Raw genomic sequence first — 21,509 nt, 5'->3', positions numbered from 1 at the left:
GGCGTGAAGCCACAAACAGAATCCCGAGTATCGCCAACGACGCGTCTTATTACGCGCCCGATCACAACATTTCCCATCCCTCCCAGCAGCGTCCCCAATCTTATGCCTCGTTCACTTCGATCCTCTGCGCAGTCCAACGCTCACTCCCATCTCCAAGCCAGCCTCCTTCTTCACGCCAGTCCAGCCAGGGACCAACCGCAATGAAAGAAATAAAACAATTTCCAAAGGAAAATGGTGGGTGTTCCAAAAATTCCCTGGCCGGGACGAACCCAGCCAGGAGTGGTCAGTGTATAGTTTTCAACTAGCAAAATTCCTCTCTCAGCTTATCGCTTCACGGAGAAGGAAAACGCCCGTGCACTTGGATGGAGAAGGAAAGGAAAGAAAAGAAGTCTGAAAAATGTGGGAGGGCAGACGAGGTTTTATAGTGGCAGAGTGGGGCGGAAAACGGAAGATTAGGTAAGCAGGTGCCTGCCGTTTGCTGCTAGTGCTGCCAGATGAGCGAGACACTAGCAGCAGGCAGAGCTCAGCCAACAGGCAGCAGCAGGCTGAGGTTATTACTTGAAGCAGCTAAATTACAGATTTGCTGATGTTATGAAGGGAATGAAAAGGGTCATAAGCTGGTACTGAGCTGAATTCTCTATATAAGATTGCATACTTTGATGTCCATATGCCTGATGCATAATTCCCACGCAGTCCATTATCGGCATGTGCTCTATGAGCTGTGCTTGAGACGAACCAAACTCGACTGCTGTAAAAGAAGACGCCGATACACAACCCATGCCGTTGGAATGAAGTCAATGGCTTGATATAATGCTTGACGATGACAATTCTTGCCAATACCGAAACTTGTCCAAATAAATCCTTCCCAATCATCAAATCTCCATATCGGCTGCCCTTTGACTCATACCCGTCGCTATGGAGCATCCACGGCAGCAGTTGGTTGCCGCAGCTTAGCATCCAATCAACATAGCTCGACAGCTAAAAACTCTCTCGCTATCAACACAACCCTCTCTCCAATCAAGCATGCAAATGACATAAAGGACCAAAAAAAAATGCTCAAATTCAAGCGCGCCTATTCCACCGGCTTCGCCAACGCCATCCCCCCCGGCCAAGCTCAAATACGTGCCCACGTCCGGCACGTACCCAAAGGGCTTCCTCGCCTCGGGCGTCTTCGTCGGCGTCAAGCCCGGCAACACCAGCAAGCCGGATCTCGCCCTCGTCACGTCCGACAGACCGGCCTCAGCCGCCGCCGTCTTCACCAAGAACAAGTTTCAGGCGGCGCCGGTGACGTTTAGCCGCAAGATCCTGCAGACCAAGGCCAATGCTGGGCTGCGCAGCGTCATTGTCAACTCGGGCAATGCAAACGCCGTGACCGGTGTCGGAGGCCTGGAGGATGCGGCGAGCATGGCGAGGACGACGGACCAGCGGGTTGGCAGCGATGATTCGACGCTGGTGATGAGCACGGGCGTCATTGGACAGAGGTTGGCGATGCAGTTACTGAAGAGAGTTTAACAAAAACTGACTGTTGCAGGCTTCCTATCCAGAAAATCGTGGACCACATCCCCATGGCCTATCACCATGCCGGAGAGTCTCACAGGCACTGGCTCGACTGTGCCAAGGCCATCTGCACCACCGACACTTTCCCCAAGCTCATGTCGAGGTCCTTTGAGCTGCCTTCTTCGCCTGGCGTCGAGTACCGCATTGCGGGCATGACCAAGGGTGCCGGCATGATGGCCCCCAATCTGGCTACTATGCTCACCATCTTGGCCACCGATGCTCCCATTGCGCCCAGCCTCATGAACCCTCTGCTGAAATACTCGGTGGATCGCTCATTCAATGCTCTTACCATTGACGGCGACACCTCGACCAACGATACCGTGGCTCTTCTTGCCAATGGCGCGGCTGGCGGCAAGGAGATTTCATCTGAGCAGTCTGCCGACTACGAGGCCTTCAAGGAACTCCTGACTGACTTTTCTGCCGAGCTCGCCAAATACCTTGTCCGCGACGGCGAGGGAGCCACCAAATTTGTCACCATCCGTGTCGTGGACGGTGCTTCCGAGGAGGCGTCTCGGGAAATCGCCCGAGCCATTGCTCGCTCTCCTCTCGTCAAGACAGCCCTCTACGGCAAGGATGCCAACTGGGGCCGTATTCTGTGTGCGGCCGGCTACGCGCTTATTTCGCCTCCTGGCCAGCCTGTCAACGACGTCCCTGAGATTATCCCCGAGCGGACGAGCGTGTCTTTTGTGCCCACGGACGGCTCGGCGGAGCTGAAGCTGCTGGTGAATGGTGAGCCGGAGAATGTCGATGAGCAGAGGGCGAGCGAGATTCTCGAGATGGAAGACTTGGAGATTCTGGTGAGGCTGGGGACGGGTGACAAAAGCATTGTGCACTGGACTTGTGACTTTAGTCACGATTATGTTACGATTAATGGAGACTACCGGACATAGGCATGTAAAATTAGGCGAATGGTAAATAATTTTCTTGTTATCCTTTCTTTCTTTCTGATGAATGACTGCCACGACTTGTCACAGATATCCAGCCAACTTCTATTCCAAAGCTTTTCTCGTATAATTTACCGCCGAATATCCCAAGGCACATACCGCAATAGCGGAACATTTGCGTATCCAAAAAATGATCAACTCCAAACTCCCTCTATATCGACCCTTTTGCTTTCTTTTACTTCTTTCTTATGCCTCTTTTTAAGCACTCAAAGTGCCCTTGGTGCTAGGAACTTCTCCCTCCCTGCCCTGAACCCTAGTCGTAGCCATGCGAACCGCCACAGCCAGCGCCTTGAACGCACTCTCAGCCCTGTGGTGATCGTTGTCGCCGCGCAGGCAGTCGACGTGCAGCGTGATGCGCGCGGCCTGGGCAAAGCTCTGCAGGCAGTGGGGAATCATCTCGCAGCTGAGCTCGCCGAGTTTCTCGCGCTTGAGGCCCAGGTCGACGACGGTGTAGGGCCGATTAGAGAGATCGACGACGGCGCGGGAGAGGGCCTCGTCGAGGGGGGGCGTAGGCATAGCCGAAGCGGGCGACGCCGGTGAGGGCGCCGAGGGCCTTGGCAAAGGTGGTGCCGACGGCGATGCAGCAGTCTTCGGCGGTGTGGTGGTCGTCAACTAGAGGAGGAATATTAGCATGCAAGATACTAGTTGATATGATTGTCATGACGCACTATGGAGATCGCCCTTGCAGTTGAGCGCCATGCTCCAGCCGGCGTGCTTGGCCAGCGCGTGCAGCATGTGGTCCAGGAAGCCGATGCCCGTGTTGATGGAAATCACCTGCGACTTGCTGGTCTGCGAGGCGTGTGCGCTGGAGGCCTCGAGCAGGCGAGGGTCGGCATCCTGAGGGAGCTCGCCGCCGTCGATGCTGAGGGCGATTTGGATCGACGTCTCGTTGGTGTCGCGGGACAGGGCCGCAGCTCGGACGGGGAGGGGAGAAGCCATTGTTGGAGATTGACTGATGTTGTTTTGTGTCTTGACGTGAAATTCAGTTTGGGGGAGAATTGGCGACCTTTTATCTTCCAATGGGAGTCGTGCTAAAGTTAAGACTAATAAGTCGACGATGAGAGGCAGAGAAAGATTTGTCTCGCTCCTGTATCGGAGTTCGGGGTTGGTGGGATTTTTTTCTTAGTGGTCCCCAAGTGCAGGCATGATTTCATGTTTACAGTGGTGGCATTAGCACAATTTGTTGCCCTGGAAATGCCGTACAGCGGGTAGGGTTTCACTGAAGGCGCTGCATGGAGGGGTCCGTTGCGCTGAAGCTACCCCGCTATTTGCTCTAACCACCCCTGCAGCAGCTGTAAACGGACGCGGATCGCGGCAGGTCCAAGTTATTGAGAGCGCGTCAACATTGAGCTCCAGATATTCGACTTCGCTACATGTACCTTGTCCGCCAAACATCCCGCCATCCTACCATGCCGCACTGCTAAATACCTTGCTATACTGGTCTTTTCTTCTTTTTTGCCATTGTCCTTTTGTCAATATTTGATTCATTTTTAGACCTGATCTCAAGCGACGTCCCGGCCGATGCTAGAATGGAGCAGTTTCTGAGGGACTGGAGACAGGATGCCCTCAACAAGGCGCAGTATGAATCGGCCATCTTTATTGGCGACAAGCTTCTTGCTTTGACTCGTGTGTAGTGCCATTGATCTTCGCAAAGGTACACGAACTAATACGTGTAACTACTGGTTGCAGATGACGACAACGACGCCTTCTGGCTGGCACAGGTTCACTTTGCGACTGGAAACTACACACGAGCCCAAGCATTCCTCTCCAAACAAGACCTCATCGGCCGCAACCCAGCCTGTCGCTATCTGGCCGGTCACTGCCTCATCAAGCAATCACGATTCGAAGAAGCTCTGGCCGTCCTTGGCGAGCGCAACCCGACACACCTGATATCCAATGGCCCGAGCAACAAGCGAAAAGCTTCCGCCCAGCCTCGAGGCGGACGCAGACGAGACGACGATGCGGGAGATGAAGAGGCAGCGACCCGAAGATTCGAGGCAGCTATGTGCTTCCTCCGGGGCATTTGCTATGCGAAGCAAAACGCCTTTGACAGAGCCAAGGAATGCTACAAGGACGCCGTGCGGATTGATGTGCAGTGCTTCGAAGCCTTCCAGCAGTTGATGAAGAACTCGCTTCTGTCGCCGGACGAGGAGTGGCAATTTCTAGACAGCCTAGACTTTGACTCAATACAGCTAACGGGAGACCCAAAGTCTTCCCAGGAGGCGGCCGAATTCACAAAGATGCTCTACACTACTCGATTATCCAAATACAGGAACCCTGCCGCATTCGACACGGCCTACGACTCGCTGTCAACGCATTATCAGCTGGCCGCTAATCCTGACCTGCAGCTTGCCCGAGCCGACTTACTATATACACAATGCCGATACCGAGATGCATTGACGATTACCAATGCCATCCTGGAAGAAGACAAGTACAACTTTGCCATATACCCCGTTCACTTGGCCTGTCTATACGAGCTCAAGATGAAGAACCTACTATTCCTGATAGCCCACGATCTGGCAGACACTCACCCCGAAGAGCCGTGTACATGGTTGGCGGTGGGCATTTACTATTTCAGCATCAAGAAGATTGCAGAAGCCAGACGGTATTTCAGCAAAGCGAGCATGATGGACGCGCATTTTGGCCCGGCCTGGATCGGCTTTGCGCACACATTTGCCGAAGAAGGAGAGCACGACCAGGCCATTTCAGCTTACTCGACCGCGGCTCGCCTCTTTATGGGCACTCATCTACCGCAAATCTTCCTCGGAATGCAAAACCACGCTTTGAACAACATGACGATTGCAGAAGAATTCTTAAAGACTGCCTACGGGCTGTGCAAGTCAGATCCGCTGCTCTTGAACGAGATGGGCATCGTCAAGTATCATCAAGACAAGCCGAAAGAGGCTGTCCAGTACTTTACAGCTGCGCTCAAGGTTGCCGACGAAAATGATAGTGAGCCGTCAGCATGGCTTTCGGCGAGGGCAAACTTGGGCCATGCATTTCGCCGGCTGCGCCACTTCAACCGTGCTCTGGCAGAATTCGATGAAGTATTGCGGGCGGGTGGAAAGGATGCTGCCATCTTTAGTGCCAAGGGGCTTATTCTGATGGAACAGAATAGGCCGCAGGAGGCTGTTGTTGTCCTCCATGAGGCTCTAGCCATTCACCCGCAAGACAGCATCGCAACAGAGCTCTTAAACAAGGCATTAGAAGAAACGGCCTTGGTGGATGGCGCTGCAGAAGACGAGGCCGAAGATTTGGCAGATTTCGAGCAACATTTGGAAAGAAGGAAACTCGAAGCATCACACAAATCAAATGGCAAAAGGACAGGGCGCGGCACGATGGATAAAGGCAAGGGCAGACTGGGTCGGCGAAGGACGATGTTGATTGACGATGAGGACGAAAGGGAAGAGACTGGAATGGATATGACTGATGACATTGATGACGAGGCCTAGGAGGCATACTGCGTACATCGGGGCCTGAATCAGGACATGGATGAGGTTGCGGGAGTCAGCGTGGCTAACCTGGGGCGTTTTGGCGATTGAGTTTGTTACGGTATTTGCTTGAAATTGTTTCGCATTGGAGGCACGGTACAGTAGAAGGCGAAATGAGTGTTGCAAATTGATAACGATTATGATGATGATCCATTTTCAGTCTCTATCAATAAGTCAGGGATATTGTTACAGCAATATTTTAAAGGTTCGCACAAGGGTATAGTTTAAACAGCAATACTGCTCATATTTATAACCTAATCAAAACATCTGCTAACTGCGGTAGCTAGAACAAAACATAAAACAGAGTTGAGCTATAGGCTCATGTCTCGACCCTCGTGGAAATAAGTTTGCTGGTTTGTGTTGAACAATTGCCAAATCTTTTCCCCCTATATATCCACCAAGACCAGCAATGGTTCCAGACCGTATAAGTAAGATAGACTACACTTGACTTACAACTCAAATATTATGTAAGATCACGCAACTTTGTCTTGATTACTACTTGGTGTATGGTACGATATTAGTGTCTCAAGCGCAAACTTATATCATATGCCTGGTTACTGGCTCAGTCATGTTTGTTGGTTGAGATGGTTTGCAAAGTGCCGGGTATGGACGCGGTGTATAAGCCAAATCATAACAAACCTCGGTTTACGTTACCTTTAATGGTGACCAGCTCACAAATTAACACAAATCATCATTTCAAGTAGTCTTTAGTGTACCCATCTGACCTATCGGAATTTTTTACATGTTACTCGTCTCTAGCATGATTGACATAATATGCAGTACTGGGCAATACAATGCCCCGGCGCCTTACTGAACTAGCCAAGGGTGCATTGTATGGTTGCTTCAAAGTTATTGTTATTACATGTTTGCACCTTGGAGACTCGCGGTACCAACCCAATTCGTCATGTCTGCAAGTAAATGGGGTTGATGAAACCGATTGCATGGATGAATCACGTTGACAATATTGGACAGGTATTAATTAGTACTTGGCTGTCAATCCATGTATCATGACCTGCTTGTCCTTATAGGCTAATTGGATGACTGACATTGGACACTTGCTGCGCTTTTCAAGACTGGAATAAGCTGTCTCGTCTAAAGCCGTGACTGGGGTTCTGCTGCAGGTGCCATCAATAAACTATTATCCAAGGACAGTAGACATGGAGCATCTTCCGTGCTATGACTTGGTCTTTAGGAAATTGTTTGCGAAGACTCGAAGCTTGATCCAATAGTGGCAATTGCTTGCGCTAACTTGCACTGGCTTCCTTCTGAGGCTCGCTTGCTCCAGGCAGGCCAGGCAGCCACTCCGACCATTAAAGTTAGCTGTCCCGATTGGCTCAAGATATAAAAATGCGCTTCATCTCCTTGTTTTCCCTTCATCAGCTGCCATCACCAAGCTCGTGGCCTTTATTCCTTCCTCTCTCTCTCATGTCAATGGCAATTGCACGGTTTTGAATGCTCTCGATTTTGTCTTCTCAGACCCATTGGCAGCTTCATCCACGAGCTGAGCCGATTTTCCTGAACCAACTGAAACCCTGAAACTCTCTCGCCGGCAGCTTGCGTTTAGCTGCACCCTTCTTTCAAAATGAACATGGCAAATATGCTGTTAAATCTTGATCTCCTGCTGAGCCGCAATGGCTTTCCGTTCTCGGGCCAGCTCCAAAGCAACCGCATCGCCCGGCGCAACACTCCGTCTGGAGCTCACGATCTGGTCCTGCATCCGGATGTGCCCGAGAGCGAGCGCGACAAGAAGCTTTGGATTGTGGACAGAATCCTGGAGCCGCAAGCCATTCCTCATTTCATCGAGTCCATGGCGTTTGGAATTCTTTCCGATGGCTCCAAATCATCATTTCCGCCGCTCTCCGAGGACGTGATTATGCTGATGCAGCAGCCCATGGCAACGTGGGCGCCGGCTCCGTACAACACCAGCCATGACAGACTTGTACAGCAGCTCATGACTCGCATTGGCTCCCACGAGGATGCAGATCGTTTGGTGCCCATCGAAAAGAAGCTTCATGCGATGAAGTCGAGGTTATGGGAAGGCGTCATGCCTCTTTCCGAGCGGCGCTGGAAGGATCTTTCTCTAGACTCTCCGCAAAACTTTCACGCGGCATGCCAGTATATTGCCGGTGCGACAAATGCCTTTCACTATCTGAATCTTCCTCCTATCAAAGCTGCTCTTCGCGAGACCTACAATCTGATATGGGGACACTTGCGCCATTTCGAAGACGCGTTCAACGCCAAGAATAGGCTGGAACAGAAGCCAGAAGTCAAAATTGCGGCAAGATGGCACGAGTACATCAAGACGCACTTCAACTCTATCTCTGCACATGCCCACCGCTGGGTTATTAACAGCGTTGATCGTCTCCGCCGTCCTATCCTCGAAGAGCTCGCGGCTCATCCTCCATCAGCTGGGTCTGATATGGACCCGCAGCAGTGGGATTTGACAAACAAGCTCCATGACCTGTTGGAAAATGCAGGTCAAGCTGATTCGGGCATCTTTCTACCAATGGACGGATATGAAGGAGAAAGCCTTCGTTCCCAAGACGATGCGCCGCCACTTCCTGGCGCCAACGAGCCCTATCGCACGGAGCCCATCTCCTTTTCTGCGAATACCTACGCTAGAAAGGGCGACTACTACTTGAGACTCAAGTATCTATCACGGGCTGAGCTATGGCTCGGCCAAGATCGCTCAACTGACCAGCCCCCGGAGCCCGGCCTGCCGACTGGCTTTGATCTTATGAACAACACTGCACGGAGTGCTTATTGCCAAGTAATAGCTCAGGAGAAGACAAGACTTGAACTTCGAGGACCGCCAGTGCCCTTGGAACAACAGCTCTGGGTGGAAACAGCGAATCGATATCTTGGCACGCCGAATAACTTTGAATGGGGATTCGTGGCGTACCGCCTTTCTCACGATCACACGGATGAAGAGTGGGAGCAGTTCAAGACCAAGTTTGAGGCTGATATCGCGAATTGGGGCCATGAGCTGACTGGGGTTGACAATCTGAGAGGACGTTCGGTGATCCATTGGCGAGATGCCAAGGACCTGGAAGTCTCTGATGACGATGTCGACGCCCTTAGAACGTACGTATTGACATGCATACTTTTCCCTTTACGAGTAATCATGGACTAATCACGAGTGCATCTTGTAGTAAATTCCAGGAATTCCGCGAATCAGCAGACTTCCCATCTGGCGTTCACTCTGATATCCTCCTTGGTGCAGACAAGGGCGTCATCGACTCCTATCTTAATCCCACGCCGGAGCAGGGCGGCTTTGTCATGACCATTGACGCTGATTTCGATCCCAACTCGCCTGATGACGAGCGCTCGGAAGAGTCGCCGGGTTATAGCGGCGTTGTGCGCGTTCTTGGAAGCATCCTCTGGGACGATGTTGGCGCTCTTGTCGTTACGCAGACGCAGCATTTGAGTGACTTGTGGCCATTGGCGATGCATCACCCGCATAACGTGTACGAAGGGCCGCTTGGTGAGATTTAGTGAGCTGCGTTTGGCTTTTACGGATCATCACTTTTGGAGATTCTGTGTATATTTTGTGATTTTTCTGCTAGATAATGCGTTTGGTCTGGATGATGTTGGAAAAGAACTTGTGAATAAGACCAGCCAATATATTTTGCTCAAAGTAGAAATGGTCTGAACAGTTGGAGAATGAAGTCAACAATCCGTTGCATTAAGCTTCTTGGCAGCTGAGCATTAAATCTTAGTGTCAAGCCGGGCTGTCCAGCTGACCGCCATCATGAGATCGTCATAATGGCATCACATCCAACAACTGATATAAGCAACATGAAGAGCATCACGAGAATTATCGTCGCGAATTGTCAATCCATTCTTTTCATGCAGAGAAAATGCATATGTGTGAGACGCTACTATTTGCGTGACAGATCACTTCGCATACAAAGGACTATGACCGAAATCGACAAGATCGGCCGCTTCATCGAGGCGATGAAGACAGTGTACGGCCCATTTGACCAAGTGTCAAATGACGAGGCACCTGGCTGGAGTTTTCCTGACGATCCTGGAGCTGGAGGCCATCGCGGTAGGTATCTCTGGACGGACGCTTTTGGAGTTGTCAACTTCATCACTCTGTTTAAGGAAACAGCCAAGCCCAAGTATCTGACGCTAGCTAAGCGGCTGGTCACAACTGTTCACGATGTCCTTGGCCGAACAAGAGATGGACAAAAAAGACTGGATGGTGCTACGGACGAGGAGCCTTTGAGAGGGGGTTTGAGAATCGGGAAACTGGATGCAAAGGGCCATGATGGCGATGGACAGTATCATCATTACCTTACGCTGTGGATGTTTGCACTGAATCGTCTCTCCATTGCTGCGGGCGAGACCGAGTATAATGATTTGGCTATACAGCTGGCGAGGTCGATTCATCCGCGCTTTCTCATGCATTGCCTCTCTGGTGATTTGCGAATGGTGTGGAAGATTTCCACCGATATGAAGAGCGTGCTTGTCCAGTCAGAGGGCCACCTCGATGCAGCGACTGGATACGTTGTCTACAAGCTACTCCAGAGCACAGCCGCGAAACAAGGCCATCGAAATGGCGTGCTGTCTCAAGAAGTCAGCGATTACTGGAACCTCATGACGCGAAAGGGCAGCCTATCTCCCGGAAACGACTCTTTAGACTTGGGAATGGGCCTTTGGATGTGCCATATCTGGGCAGACGAGCCGTGGGCTGCGAAACTCTCAGGCAAGGCTCTAGTCAGAGTCGAAGAGCTGCTCGGTGAGGATTCGCCAGTGATGCAGCGAAGTGCATCCCACAGACTGGCCTTTCGCGAGTTTGGCACCTGCGTTGGCGTTGCGTGCTGGGACGTCAGTGATTATTTAGAGACTCGGGTGGCGGCTCTTGTGAGATTCTGGGATGGGCATTTGGATAGTAGAGATACGGAGGATGAACTCAAGCCGATATCGCGGGTTATGTATGCGACGGCTTTGAACGCGGGAGGTGAGATTGGGAACCAGAGTCTATCGCTGGATTTTGCTGACGATTGAGTAGCGTTTCGGATAGGGTACCTTGAGGATGGCGAATGATGGAGATTTCGCCACAGGTTTCGATTGCAGTTTTGATGATATCATGCATATACCTTTACTTTTAGTAGCATGGCCACGGTGATGTGGCATTCAAACCATTGTAAATGAGCTATAAATCGGAGATTGTTAGTCACTGATGATTAAAATCGGATTTTACAGAAGTCAAGCAATGAACAAGAAGCCATTGTTATACTGTCGGTGCTGGAGATAGCTGCGGGCAAGCATTTCCCAAAACTCCCGATTAGGCAACTATTCCACCCTATTGCCGGTCCTGGGCGATGCTGCCGTGCTATTGGATCGTCGACTAAAAGTGGGTAGACTAGCAGCTTATACCCTCGTTTTGCACTCTGTGGCTATTTCACTATTTAAAGACGACGTTTATCTTCTTCAAGCCACTAACTATACGATTCATACACTTATTTTCACTCAATTGATATCCTCATAAAATTGGAAAACATCTGCTCAAGGCACCTTTGTATTGGGAATCTCATCACAATGGCCAAGTTGACTCTAACGTCCACATATAAAATGAAGTCGGGGTACGAGATTCCCGTATTAGGCTTTGGGGTATGTCGCAATCCAGCGCTGTTCAGAAGATCATCTCGATTGACCATACACATAGACCGCAGCTGGAGCTAGCCAAGGCTTTAAAATCGGGCACGACAAGGCCGTCACCGCTATTGTCCATGCCTTGAAAGCCGGATACAGACATTTCGATTCCGCGCGCATGTATGACAGCGAAAAGGCCTGTGGAGAAGCGTTCAAGTTGTCAGGCATTCCTCGCGAGGAGATTTTCGTCACCACAAAAGTTCGCAAGGGCGGATACAAAGAGACCAAAAAGGCCGTTGAAAAGAGTCTTCAGGAGACGGGGCTGGATTACATCGACTTGTATCTCAACCACAGTCCATATGGGGGCCCAGAGGCGAGAAAGGGCACGTGGAAAGCTTTGGTAGAAGCAAAGCATGAAGGCAAGATTCGATCTATGGGAGTGTCCAACTATGGCGTGCATCATCTTGAAGAGACCCTCGCATACATCAAGGAGCTGGAGGGCGAGCTTGGCGAAGGGAACGCAGGGGAGATTAGCGTTGGCCAGTGGGAGCTGCATCCCTGGTTGGCGCATCCAGATATCGTGGAATGGTGCAATAAGCATGGGGTTGTGATGGAAGCGTATTGTCCGATTGCCAAGGGACAGCGATTTGAGGAGCCGCAGGTGCAGGCTCTTATGCAGAAGTATGGGAAGACGGGAGCTCAGATTTTGCTGCGATGGAGTTTACAAAAGGTATGCAATTACTGGCCTTTAAGAGGTATATTGCGTTTGATGAGTGCAAAAGCTGACAAACTCTTTATAGGGCTTTGTTCCTTTGCCAAAGAGTGAAACGCCGTCTAGAATTGAGGCCAATGCGGAACTCTACGATTTTGAATTGGCGGAAGAGGATATGATAACGTTGGATTTTGACTCTTATTCTCCGACTACATGGGATCCTACGGTCAGTCCTCTTGGTAATTAGACAGTGTGGCGAATGCAAATTACAATAAATCGAGAGTAACTTTAGACATTCATCTTGCGAAGCATTGCTAAAAAATTATGTAGTCGTGATATGTCCAAGAGAAACCCATATGCTAATGTAATAAGAAATCACGCTTCTCCATATCTTCATTGTCCAATGCCTCTCCCCTCATTAGACCGTGGACATAACACTCGCCTATCACGGTATATCCACTACCAATATTTGTCTGAGAGAGCTGCTCAGGAACTTCTCGAAGAACAAAGGGCATATCACCGCCATGTAATACGGCAATAGTATCTCCAGGCATCATCGTCCTTGGGCCCCAGCCAATGTATCCTTTACTTGACACAAAAAATCGCATCTCCCAGACTACCATTCGGACTAAAGAAGCAACTGTTTTGATACTTTTTTCATCCAACGCTCTAGAAGCTAGCCCCCCCCGGTTCCATTGTGTAGCCTTCCTCTAGATTGAAAGCCTCTTCTAGCCGATTCTCGACCCTGAGATGCCAAAATTTCGCAAAGGCCATCTTGAGATAGATGGATGCTTCTCTAGATTCAATAGATTCGTGGGGCAGTGCCATTTTGAGATTAATATCTGCGGTAAGAACCTTCCAAAATGCATCTTGCAGGCTATCACCGTCAGCGAAAGGGTACGCTATCTTGCTCAGCCATTCCCAGTCGGAAATTTTGACAATATCCTTGTCGAGTTTTGTTTCAGCGACATCTGGTGGCTTATACAGGTTTGTCGTTGTATTTGGCTCTTCTAAGAGGAAGAGGCTTTTTGTTCGTTGACATTGGATGCAGCTCTTTTCTTGAGACTCCAACATTCTTGCTCGAATACTAATAAACGAGTGCTTTGGGTGTATATCTGCTGATTTATTAAAACATCTGCTGCAAAGATCGAAATCAGGGCACACGCGACATTTATTTCGAATGCCAAAGATTACTTTGTCGCATTCATCGCAATTTGCATTATGGACCAAGGCGTTGCAAGCAGCAAGATGGCACCATTGCCGTAAAGTTTGGGGGTCAGCTCCTGCTCCAGATACGCAAGAGCTGTCGCACCCTACATGTGTTACCATATCGCAGACAACTCCGGACGCGCCGAGGATTTCTGGTGTTGGAAAGAATGAAGCGGCTTTGGTTTGTCCTGAAGCAGCAAATCTTCCATAACTCAGATTTTTGTATCGTTCATTTGTCAGAAAAGAGAAGTCTCTTTCCATCGATTGCGTCCAGTCTGGACTCCATGATGGCAGCCCGTTCATGCGGTGTTTGTCAACTATATCAAATCCGGAGGGACTTGCATAGCGAATAATCTTTAGCGACTTATCATGTTGAATGAGCTTTATAGAAACATGTAAGATCCACTCTCGCAAAGAGAGTTCATAATTAACAAGCTCCAGAGGAACATCGTACGCCAAACCTAGGTATGCGTACACCTTGTCTTGAGGCTTGGTTGCTTCACGATCTCTGTTACTCACGATAAGATCCAGTAGGCTTTTTTTACCCTGGGAAATGATTCGCCGACTTAATAGCAATTCTCGTACGACAACAAAGGATAGAGTAAACCCCCATGTTGGCATTTTATTCACAGGCTCTGCGGCATATAATACTGCGCGACAGCATTGGTTTGATTGAAATAGATGCCGAAATAGGGATTTGAAATATCCCCAAAGATCTTCGAGAGAAAAGTGTTGATATCCAGTGCAGAATACTAGATTCTTTGCCAAGGCTGCTTCTTGGACTGTCCACGCCCTGTGCCACCAGCTAATGTTTGACAATGCCAAGAGTGATGAGGGAAATTCGGTAAAATGTCTTTCCTGATTTTGGCTTCTTGAAGTGATGTCGTCCAAGAGCTCTGGCGATTCAGAATTCAATAACCAGACCAAAACTGTGGACGCCTGAGCGTAAATTCTATCCATCATCATCACTTGGATGCTCTTTTCAGTATCGTTTTTCTGGTTGATGCACAAGGCATCTACCCATAGGATGCGTGCCTTTTTAACATCGCGAAGGTGTACGAGTGCTTCAAATAAGCTGTCTGTCACTGATAATTTGTTTCCATCAAGGAGTATCTGCCTATTGTCTCTCGATGCCCCCCCAGACGTACGATAGAGCTTCGTATTCAGGTTTGTCCAGAAGAGATGTAGTCCGTAAATGACATATAATCATGTCCAATGGTGATTGCGCTGGAGATATTTCCACAACACGAATCTCACTCTTAATGGAGTTCAGTGGTCGCCATGGACCTTTTCTGTGAGAAATAGAAATTGAGTAACCGAGTCCGAGTTTCGAAAATTGCAGGAATCGTTCGCTTACTGGTGCGCTTTTGAAGACATGCTTCCGCCTTTAGGCATGTAGATATCGGTGCAGAGAGTAAACAAAGAAGGGAACTAGTGTCAACAAGGACTTGGAAATTTGGGATTCAAATATGTGTGGTTAAAGCCTACCTAATTTATAGAGTTGGGCATTCATGCCGATTGAGGCGCTCCAAGTAATTGGCGGGTGCCTTATGCATGCGCCCCGCTTGTCAAGGAGCTTTGCTGCCTTGAAAAGCCGCCTTGAGATGCAGCCCTTGAAATTCTGCCTTGGAGTATATGATGCCAGAGCATACATGATAACTTATCTTGGTTAATTGTCTTATTTGATGACAGCTAGGCCAAATATACCAACACTCGCTTTTTGCAGTACTCATCTTGGCTCGAGAAGGCAGCAGACACGTTATGCAACGCAACGCCATATCATCACATTTAAATATAGGTAAAAATACTTAAAGATATTATTATTTATAGTTGAAAAATCTGTGCTATTTCCATTTGCATTAGGGTTTGCTGGTGCCGTGGTTTCCTATAAATGGGACTTTACGGTGGCTTCTAAAACTACGAGGATTGCAACTTCAAGTGAATAGCAGATTCAACTAATGTGATAGATGTTATCATGTTTCTATGTGGAGTTCTTCTATAACTAAATTAGGAAACTGTATCTAAAGATTAACCGTGAAAGCGATTTCAGCCGTTTCCCCTCCGAGCCGGTCTATTAGATCTGCGAGTGCTCGGCAATCAAGTTGGACGAGTTGGGCAACGAGTCGATGCAGCCACGATTAATATCCTGCACCTTGACAAAGCCACCCACTTCCATCAAGATGTCAAACTCGGCCAACAGACTCTTCAAAACATGTCGCACGCCATGCTCGCCGGCAATGCTGAGACCCCACACCCAAAGGCGGCCGATGAAGACAAACTTGGCGCCGATGGCGAGCGCCTTGAAAGCGTCGGCGGCAGATCGGACTCCGGAATCGAACATGATCTGGTTCAGATTTGGTTAGCCATAATATGTTTATGTGGGGTTGATGGAATATGCAGCTTACGTAGATCTTGTCTCCGACGGCATCGACAATCTTCTCAAGAGCGTCAAGAGATGAGATACCTCCGTCGACCTGTCGTCCAGCGTGGTTTGATACGACAATGCCGTCAACGCCACTGATAAGGTCAGCCTTGTTATAATTTCACAATGTTAGACAGAATGTTTGAGTAAACTCACAGCTCAACTGCCTTCTTGGCATCTTCCACGCTCTGAATGCCCTTCAGGCAGAATGGGCGTCCTCCACTGATTCTCTTCCACTGCTCCATAGTCCACTTCATCTTCTCCCAAGTAATGGCGCGGCCGTGCCAGATGTTCTCATCAATCCACTTTGCACCCGCTTCCTTGGGATTCTTGGCTGGGTCGATTCCTGCCTCCTTAAGACGCTTCTGGAAGACGGGGTCTTGAAGACCAAGGTCACCAGCTCCGTGCTCATGGTAAAATGCATAGTTTCCAGTGAACACATCGTTATGGCGCCAGCCAAGAGACCAGGTATCCGTGGTGAGCATACAGGCGTCGAATCCATTGTCAAAAGCGCGCTGGAGCATGGAGAGGCAGAGCTCGTCGTCGGGGCTCTGGTAGAGTTGGAAGAAGCGAGGCCCAGAGCCATTGGCCTTTGCAACGTCTTCGATGCTGTAACTTCCGGCAGAAGACAGGCAGTATGCGAGGTTGAGCTCCTGGGCTACTTTGGCCACGGACAGCTCGCCAGTGGGATGGTAGATGCGGTTGATGCCAATGGGAGCGAATCCAATGGGAGCAGATACCTTGTGGCCGAAAATCTCGGTTGCAGTGTCTCTCAGATTGGTGTCGACGAGCATGCGAGGGACAATTCGGTGTCGGTAGAAAGCCTGTCGGTTGGAAAGATGGGTCCAAGACACTCCAGCATTGCAAGAGGAATAGTACCAGCCACCCTGCGAGAGCTTCTCCTTTGCAAGCTTCTCAATTTCAGCGGGATCTTGATGAGTGTCAGTGAGAATCGCTAGCAAATGAGATGTCGTGAAAGTTTACCAGTGTTGAAGAGGCCATATTTTCCATTGTTTGCATCCCAGAAAGATTCTCGCTGGTAGAGCGACCACTGAGGAGTGGTTCTGGTCTTGATGTTGGGGTTGTTGGGATCAGACATGGTTGTGTAAAGGCTTTGGTTTGATGCTTGGTTTAGTTACAGTCAATGTGGTTGATGCTGTGGTCGCTATTGTTGTTTTGGATCATTGTGAGGATGTGGATGTAGGTATATATAAGTTTCGTTTTGCCTTGTAAGTCTCAAAGTTCTTGTTAGTGATTGCGCCAATGACGCGCACAAGAGCTTCCGCACATCACTCAATTGCCAGTAGAGATGAAGCTTGAAACCCGAGTATGCTCCGATATTCTAATCCAATAATCAACTGTATAGCAACACATTGAGGTCGAAGTTGTCTAGCGTCAACCTGACATCAACGCGGCTAATCTTGCCCCCTTTGGTGATTATACGTATTAAAGTGCCCATGGTACAGGCTGACCTTGCTGGTCAATATTGCCACTACACGCCGCTGATGACTCGGCAATGGCTTCCGTGAACTTTGAACTTCCAAAGCCACCATTGGCTTAATGGGAGGAAAGGCACGAAACTTGGTGTTTTCCTTGATGCTTAGTGTCTTCTTTCCCCATTGGGGACGCCCTCACAAACGGACATCCGCCTCCGCATTTTAGCTTGCTACGGCGGTATATGAGGTAATCGGCTAATAGAATTGCCTACGTGCAAAATATTGTAAGCATTCTAATTCAGCCACGGATATAACAGAGAAGAAGAGACGAAAGAAAGAAATAAAAAAACATATAACACGTCTGTATACCTCGACTCTAAACACGACGTTGAGTTGTCTCCATACACGGATCCACAGACATCTCTGGGGCTCATTTTCCGTTCTCATTACTCAATTGCGATTTTACCTTATGTAAGCATATCTTATCGTCTTATCATCTTATCATATCTTATCTTCTGTCCATATCTATGACGTCAGAGGCTAACGTGATCTCAGATCGCCGCCATACCCGTACTGGCTAGCCTTATCGTCGGACAGCTTTCCAGAAGGATTTTTCGCCGAATCTCTCGGCTGTTGCAGATTATGCAGTCGATAAATAATGCTCCGTGCCGTGCCGAGCCTTTCACAACCATAAAGCGACTATGCACGCACACGAGGAAGATTTGTCGAGTTGCTGATAGAAAAGCTTCACGATATTCACTTTTAGGAATTGGCGATTCTGCTCCATCGCAACCTCGCCAAACGCAGGATGCTGTTCTTTACTTCATGTACTAATAAACGTGGTTGTGGCAGTTTACGCTCGTTGCCATCGTGATTCACCTCACTTCAAGCAGTCGATACGGTGTTCTGATTCCGCATAATGTGATGCTCAACGTGATGAGTGCTGTCAAAGAGGAAAGAGAAAAATTGTCACGGAATTTGCCGCAGTGCGGTAGCATCAAAGAGGAACTCGCAAGACAAAGAGCATGGTTCATCTCATTTCCGCAACTGTGTCCTGACGAATCACCAACGCCAAGAGCCAAGACATCTGATGACGAGCCTCATCGTGGGCCGAGCAGAAAATTTCTTCTTGAATCCTTCAGTGGAGATCACGTTATATGGATACAGGAAATACGAAGTTCCACGACGCTTTGCTGCGCGTTTAATGTTGTTCATGTTCCATCAGCTCAGCGCAGAGTGGGCACAAACAGTGGGCACCGAAAGTGGGAACGGGACGGGCGTTTCTGGCAGCTTGACAGCCTCTTAGACGCGGCAGATGAAGGACTTAGTCTCGGTAGTGCTGGCCGGACATTCCGTGCCGAGCTGCGGTTTGCTGGGCCTGGTGGAGCGCTCGAAAGACGATCCATGACTCGGCCTGATCTGTGCAGCGCCAGAAGCGGCAATGGTTCGTTGAATATCCCCGATGAATTTCTCCGAATCAGCCTCATCAACACCGTGATGGCAGCCGCATTGAACAGGAGATGTGCCTATAAGGATCGGTCCAGTTCCACCTGATGGTCCAAACCACGGGACCGTTGATTATTGCCTTCATTCTCCAGCGGCCCGCAAAGACACCGAGATGGACGCGAGTGCTTCAAGGTTTTATATGGCTCTGTGGGACTATCCCTTTTGCCAGCCTTGGATTGCAAGCTCTATCGTCACTCATAGGAGTAGCTACTAGCTTTCACAGACTAGTTTATCTATCAGACAATTTCCCCGATCTCTAAATACCCAAGCCCATATTCCTCCTGCACTGTTCGTGAATCACACGCAAGCATTGAATCGAAGCGTTTTGTGAATGGTTTGCGAGTAGCATCATGGGGTTATTCAACAAGAAACAAGCCTCTGCTCCCGTGGAGGAGCCCAAGCGAGGCAACTCGACCAGCAGCGAGGAGGGTTCTCAGATCCACGCTGAAGGAAAGGTCACGGTGCTGGCGTGTGCGCTGGGCGCTGTTGCCAGTGTTGGTGGTTTCATTTTCGGATATGTCAGGTAAGGCACTCCTCGATGACAGACACTTGATAGCAGTGACATCTACAGCGATGACACTTGATGTCTGCCAACTTGATCATGATACTAATTATACTTGTCTTACAGTGGTCAAATCTCTGGCTTCTTCCTGATGGAAGACTATGCCAGCCGCTTCGGAGCGTTACAAAGCGATGGATCGTACACCTTCAGCGCTGCTCGCCAGGGCACCATCGTCGGTCTTCTCTGCATTGGTTCATTGATTGGTGCTTTAATTGCCGGTAAGATGGCAGATACCATCGGTCGTCGTCTCTCCATCTCCATGTTCGCCTTCTTTACTTGCATTGGTGTCATCATTGAGATCTCTTCCTCCACCCACTGGGTTCAGTTTGCTATCGGCCGTCTCGTCACTGGTGTCAGCATCGGTGCCCTATCTGTCGTCGTCCCCATGTACCAGTCAGAGAGTACTCCCGCCCTGATCCGTGGTGTCATTGTCTCATCGTACCAACTGCTCATTACCCTGGGTATCTGGACCGCTGAAATGGTCAACTGGGGAACCGAGGCCAGGGGCAACAGCGCTTCATGGAGAATCCCCAACGGTCTTACTTTTGCCTGGGCTCTGGCTCTCGGTGCTGGTGTTCTCTTCCTTCCTGAGAGTCCCCGATTTGCCTACAGCCGTGGTCGCGTTGATGAGGCTCGCCAAACCATTGCCCGGCTCATTGGCCTCCCTCCCAACTCTGATGTCGTCAACAAGCAAATTGCCGACATTCAAGAAAAGGTTGACGAGGAGAATGCGCACACTGAGGCGTTCAAATGGACAGAGATTTTCACCGCCCCTCGCATGCTCTACCGTACCACTCTCGGAATTGTTCTCCAGGCCGGCCAGCAGCTGACTGGAGCCAACTTCTTCTTCTACTTTGGTACCACGGTCTTTGCTGCCACTGGTATCAGCAACAGCTACGTCACCCAGATTATCCTCGGATCCGTCAACGTATTCTGCACAATCATTGGTCTCTGGATCATTGACCGCTTCGGTCGCCGTGTTATCCTCATGACCGGTGCTGCTTGGATGATGATGTGCTTCCTGTAAGTCTACTTCAACCTTGAAAGTGTCAAGACTCTGTATTGTACTAACAAACTAAAAGTGTCTACGCTTTTGTCGGCCACTTTGCCCTCGACCACGAGAACCCGATGCTCACCCCCAAGGCTGGATCTGCCCTGGTTACATTCTCCTGCCTGGCTATTGCTGCTTTCGCCGTCAGCTGGGGACCGCTGGTTTGGACCGTCAACGCCGAGCTGTATCCCATTCGATACCGAAGTGTCTGCATGGGTATTGCGACCGCTTCCAACTGGTTCTGGAACTTTATGATCTCATTCTTGTAAGTTGCCATTGCTCTTTTGATGCTTGTGAAGACTCTAGCTAATAGTCGCGATTTAGCACCCGATTCATTACCGACGACATCGACTACTTCTACGGCCTCATCTTCGCTGGTTGCTGTGCTGCGCTTGTCCTGATTGTCTTCTTCTTCGTCATCGAGTCCAAGGACCGAACTCTCGAGGAGATTGACACCATGTACGTGCAGCACGTCAACCCCATCACGTCGAGCAAGTGGACCCCCACCAAGCAGCACCAGAATGAAGTTGGAGATATCAGCGACGTGCGAAGTCACACGCAAAACTCGGAGAAATAAAGTGCTGTAGTCGTGTCGGTTGTTTCAGCCTGTACTCCAATTGCGCGTGTTTATCATGAGAGAGTGGGGGCTAGTAGCGAATTGCTAGCATGTATGATGGCATGTAAAATATGTAGAATATCATGAATGATCATTGTTGATAATAATAGTTAAATTTTCAAACGATTTCCGATATCGAAATTTGCTTTTCCTGTGCATGTTTGAGCTGATGTCACTTAGCCTGAAGGTGGTTTGAAAGAGGCTCTGAGTGGGACAGACACTACTGAATGCAAGCATCCGATGATTTTATGGGGGAAAGTAATCGAGCACCTCAATTCTATGTATAGTTCAACATCCCGGCTATAGCTCAATCAAACAGTTACTTTGTGTATTTATAGTTTAATTATTGCTATATGTCAACTGGACCATAGCACTATGTCTTCAATACCATCTTGGCTACGC

The 21,509-nt window shown here is 49.4% G+C and overlaps 11 protein-coding genes across 11 annotated transcripts; 7 read left to right on the top strand and 4 right to left on the bottom strand.

Annotated features, from left to right (window-relative positions):
- Positions 1–1,052: 1,052 nt before the first annotated feature.
- On the top strand, positions 1,053–1,295 carry TrAtP1_011768 (uncharacterized protein; the record flags this gene model as incomplete). The annotated part of the gene is made up of 1 exon (XM_066115250.1): positions 1,053–1,295. One exon carries the CDS (start codon positions 1,053–1,055, stop codon positions 1,293–1,295), a length of 243 nt encoding a protein of 80 aa, XP_065971348.1.
- Positions 1,296–1,404: 109 nt separating this feature from the next.
- On the top strand, positions 1,405–2,447 carry TrAtP1_011767 (uncharacterized protein; the record flags this gene model as incomplete). The annotated part of the gene is made up of 2 exons (XM_014083289.2): positions 1,405–1,481; positions 1,532–2,447. 2 exons carry the CDS (start codon positions 1,405–1,407, stop codon positions 2,445–2,447), a joined length of 993 nt encoding a protein of 330 aa, XP_013938764.2.
- A 252-nt stretch (positions 2,448–2,699) lies between these two features.
- On the bottom strand, positions 2,700–2,897 carry TrAtP1_011766 (uncharacterized protein; the record flags this gene model as incomplete). The annotated part of the gene is made up of 1 exon (XM_066115249.1): positions 2,700–2,897. One exon carries the CDS (start codon positions 2,895–2,897, stop codon positions 2,700–2,702), a length of 198 nt encoding a protein of 65 aa, XP_065971347.1.
- Positions 2,898–2,961: 64 nt separating this feature from the next.
- On the bottom strand, positions 2,962–3,440 carry TrAtP1_011765 (uncharacterized protein; the record flags this gene model as incomplete). Its single annotated transcript, XM_014084839.2, has 2 exons — positions 2,962–3,113; positions 3,170–3,440. 2 exons carry the CDS (start codon positions 3,438–3,440, stop codon positions 2,962–2,964), a joined length of 423 nt encoding a protein of 140 aa, XP_013940314.2.
- Positions 3,441–3,750: 310 nt separating this feature from the next.
- Positions 3,751–6,276, top strand: TrAtP1_011764 (uncharacterized protein). The gene is made up of 2 exons (XM_014084838.2): positions 3,751–4,127; positions 4,191–6,276. The coding sequence occupies exons 1-2, from the start codon at positions 4,031–4,033 to the stop codon at positions 5,951–5,953; spliced, it is 1,860 nt and encodes a 619-aa protein (XP_013940313.2). The 5' UTR covers positions 3,751–4,030; the 3' UTR covers positions 5,954–6,276.
- A 1,077-nt stretch (positions 6,277–7,353) lies between these two features.
- Positions 7,354–9,840, top strand: TrAtP1_011763 (uncharacterized protein). The gene is made up of 2 exons (XM_014084837.2): positions 7,354–9,076; positions 9,145–9,840. The coding sequence occupies exons 1-2, from the start codon at positions 7,575–7,577 to the stop codon at positions 9,485–9,487; spliced, it is 1,845 nt and encodes a 614-aa protein (XP_013940312.2). The 5' UTR covers positions 7,354–7,574; the 3' UTR covers positions 9,488–9,840.
- Positions 9,824–11,343, top strand: TrAtP1_011762 (uncharacterized protein). Its single transcript, XM_066115248.1, has 2 exons — positions 9,824–10,958; positions 11,010–11,343. The coding sequence occupies exons 1-2, from the start codon at positions 9,842–9,844 to the stop codon at positions 11,042–11,044; spliced, it is 1,152 nt and encodes a 383-aa protein (XP_065971346.1). The 5' UTR covers positions 9,824–9,841; the 3' UTR covers positions 11,045–11,343.
- A 77-nt stretch (positions 11,344–11,420) lies between these two features.
- TrAtP1_011761 (uncharacterized protein) lies at positions 11,421–12,603 on the top strand. Its single transcript, XM_066115247.1, has 3 exons — positions 11,421–11,611; positions 11,667–12,323; positions 12,394–12,603. Exons 1-3 carry the CDS (start codon positions 11,540–11,542, stop codon positions 12,550–12,552), a joined length of 888 nt encoding a protein of 295 aa, XP_065971345.1. The 5' UTR covers positions 11,421–11,539; the 3' UTR covers positions 12,553–12,603.
- TrAtP1_011760 (uncharacterized protein) lies at positions 12,588–14,990 on the bottom strand. Its single transcript, XM_066115246.1, has one exon. It carries the CDS (start codon positions 14,478–14,480, stop codon positions 12,975–12,977), a length of 1,506 nt encoding a protein of 501 aa, XP_065971344.1. The 5' UTR covers positions 14,481–14,990; the 3' UTR covers positions 12,588–12,974.
- A 598-nt stretch (positions 14,991–15,588) lies between these two features.
- Positions 15,589–17,035, bottom strand: TrAtP1_011759 (uncharacterized protein; the record flags this gene model as incomplete). The annotated part of the gene is made up of 4 exons (XM_014084833.2): positions 15,589–15,858; positions 15,920–16,031; positions 16,093–16,867; positions 16,921–17,035. The coding sequence occupies 4 exons, from the start codon at positions 17,033–17,035 to the stop codon at positions 15,589–15,591; spliced, it is 1,272 nt and encodes a 423-aa protein (XP_013940308.2).
- Positions 17,036–18,941: 1,906 nt separating this feature from the next.
- TrAtP1_011758 (uncharacterized protein) lies at positions 18,942–21,241 on the top strand. Its single transcript, XM_014084832.2, has 4 exons — positions 18,942–19,401; positions 19,507–20,463; positions 20,523–20,756; positions 20,816–21,241. Exons 1-4 carry the CDS (start codon positions 19,229–19,231, stop codon positions 21,066–21,068), a joined length of 1,617 nt encoding a protein of 538 aa, XP_013940307.2. The 5' UTR covers positions 18,942–19,228; the 3' UTR covers positions 21,069–21,241.
- Positions 21,242–21,509: the final 268 nt, after the last annotated feature.

Source organism: Trichoderma atroviride, chromosome 6 (assembly GCF_020647795.1).
Source record: "Trichoderma atroviride chromosome 6, complete sequence".
NCBI lineage: Eukaryota > Fungi > Ascomycota > Sordariomycetes > Hypocreales > Hypocreaceae > Trichoderma > Trichoderma atroviride.
This window is presented reverse-complemented; position numbering and strand designations above follow the sequence as displayed.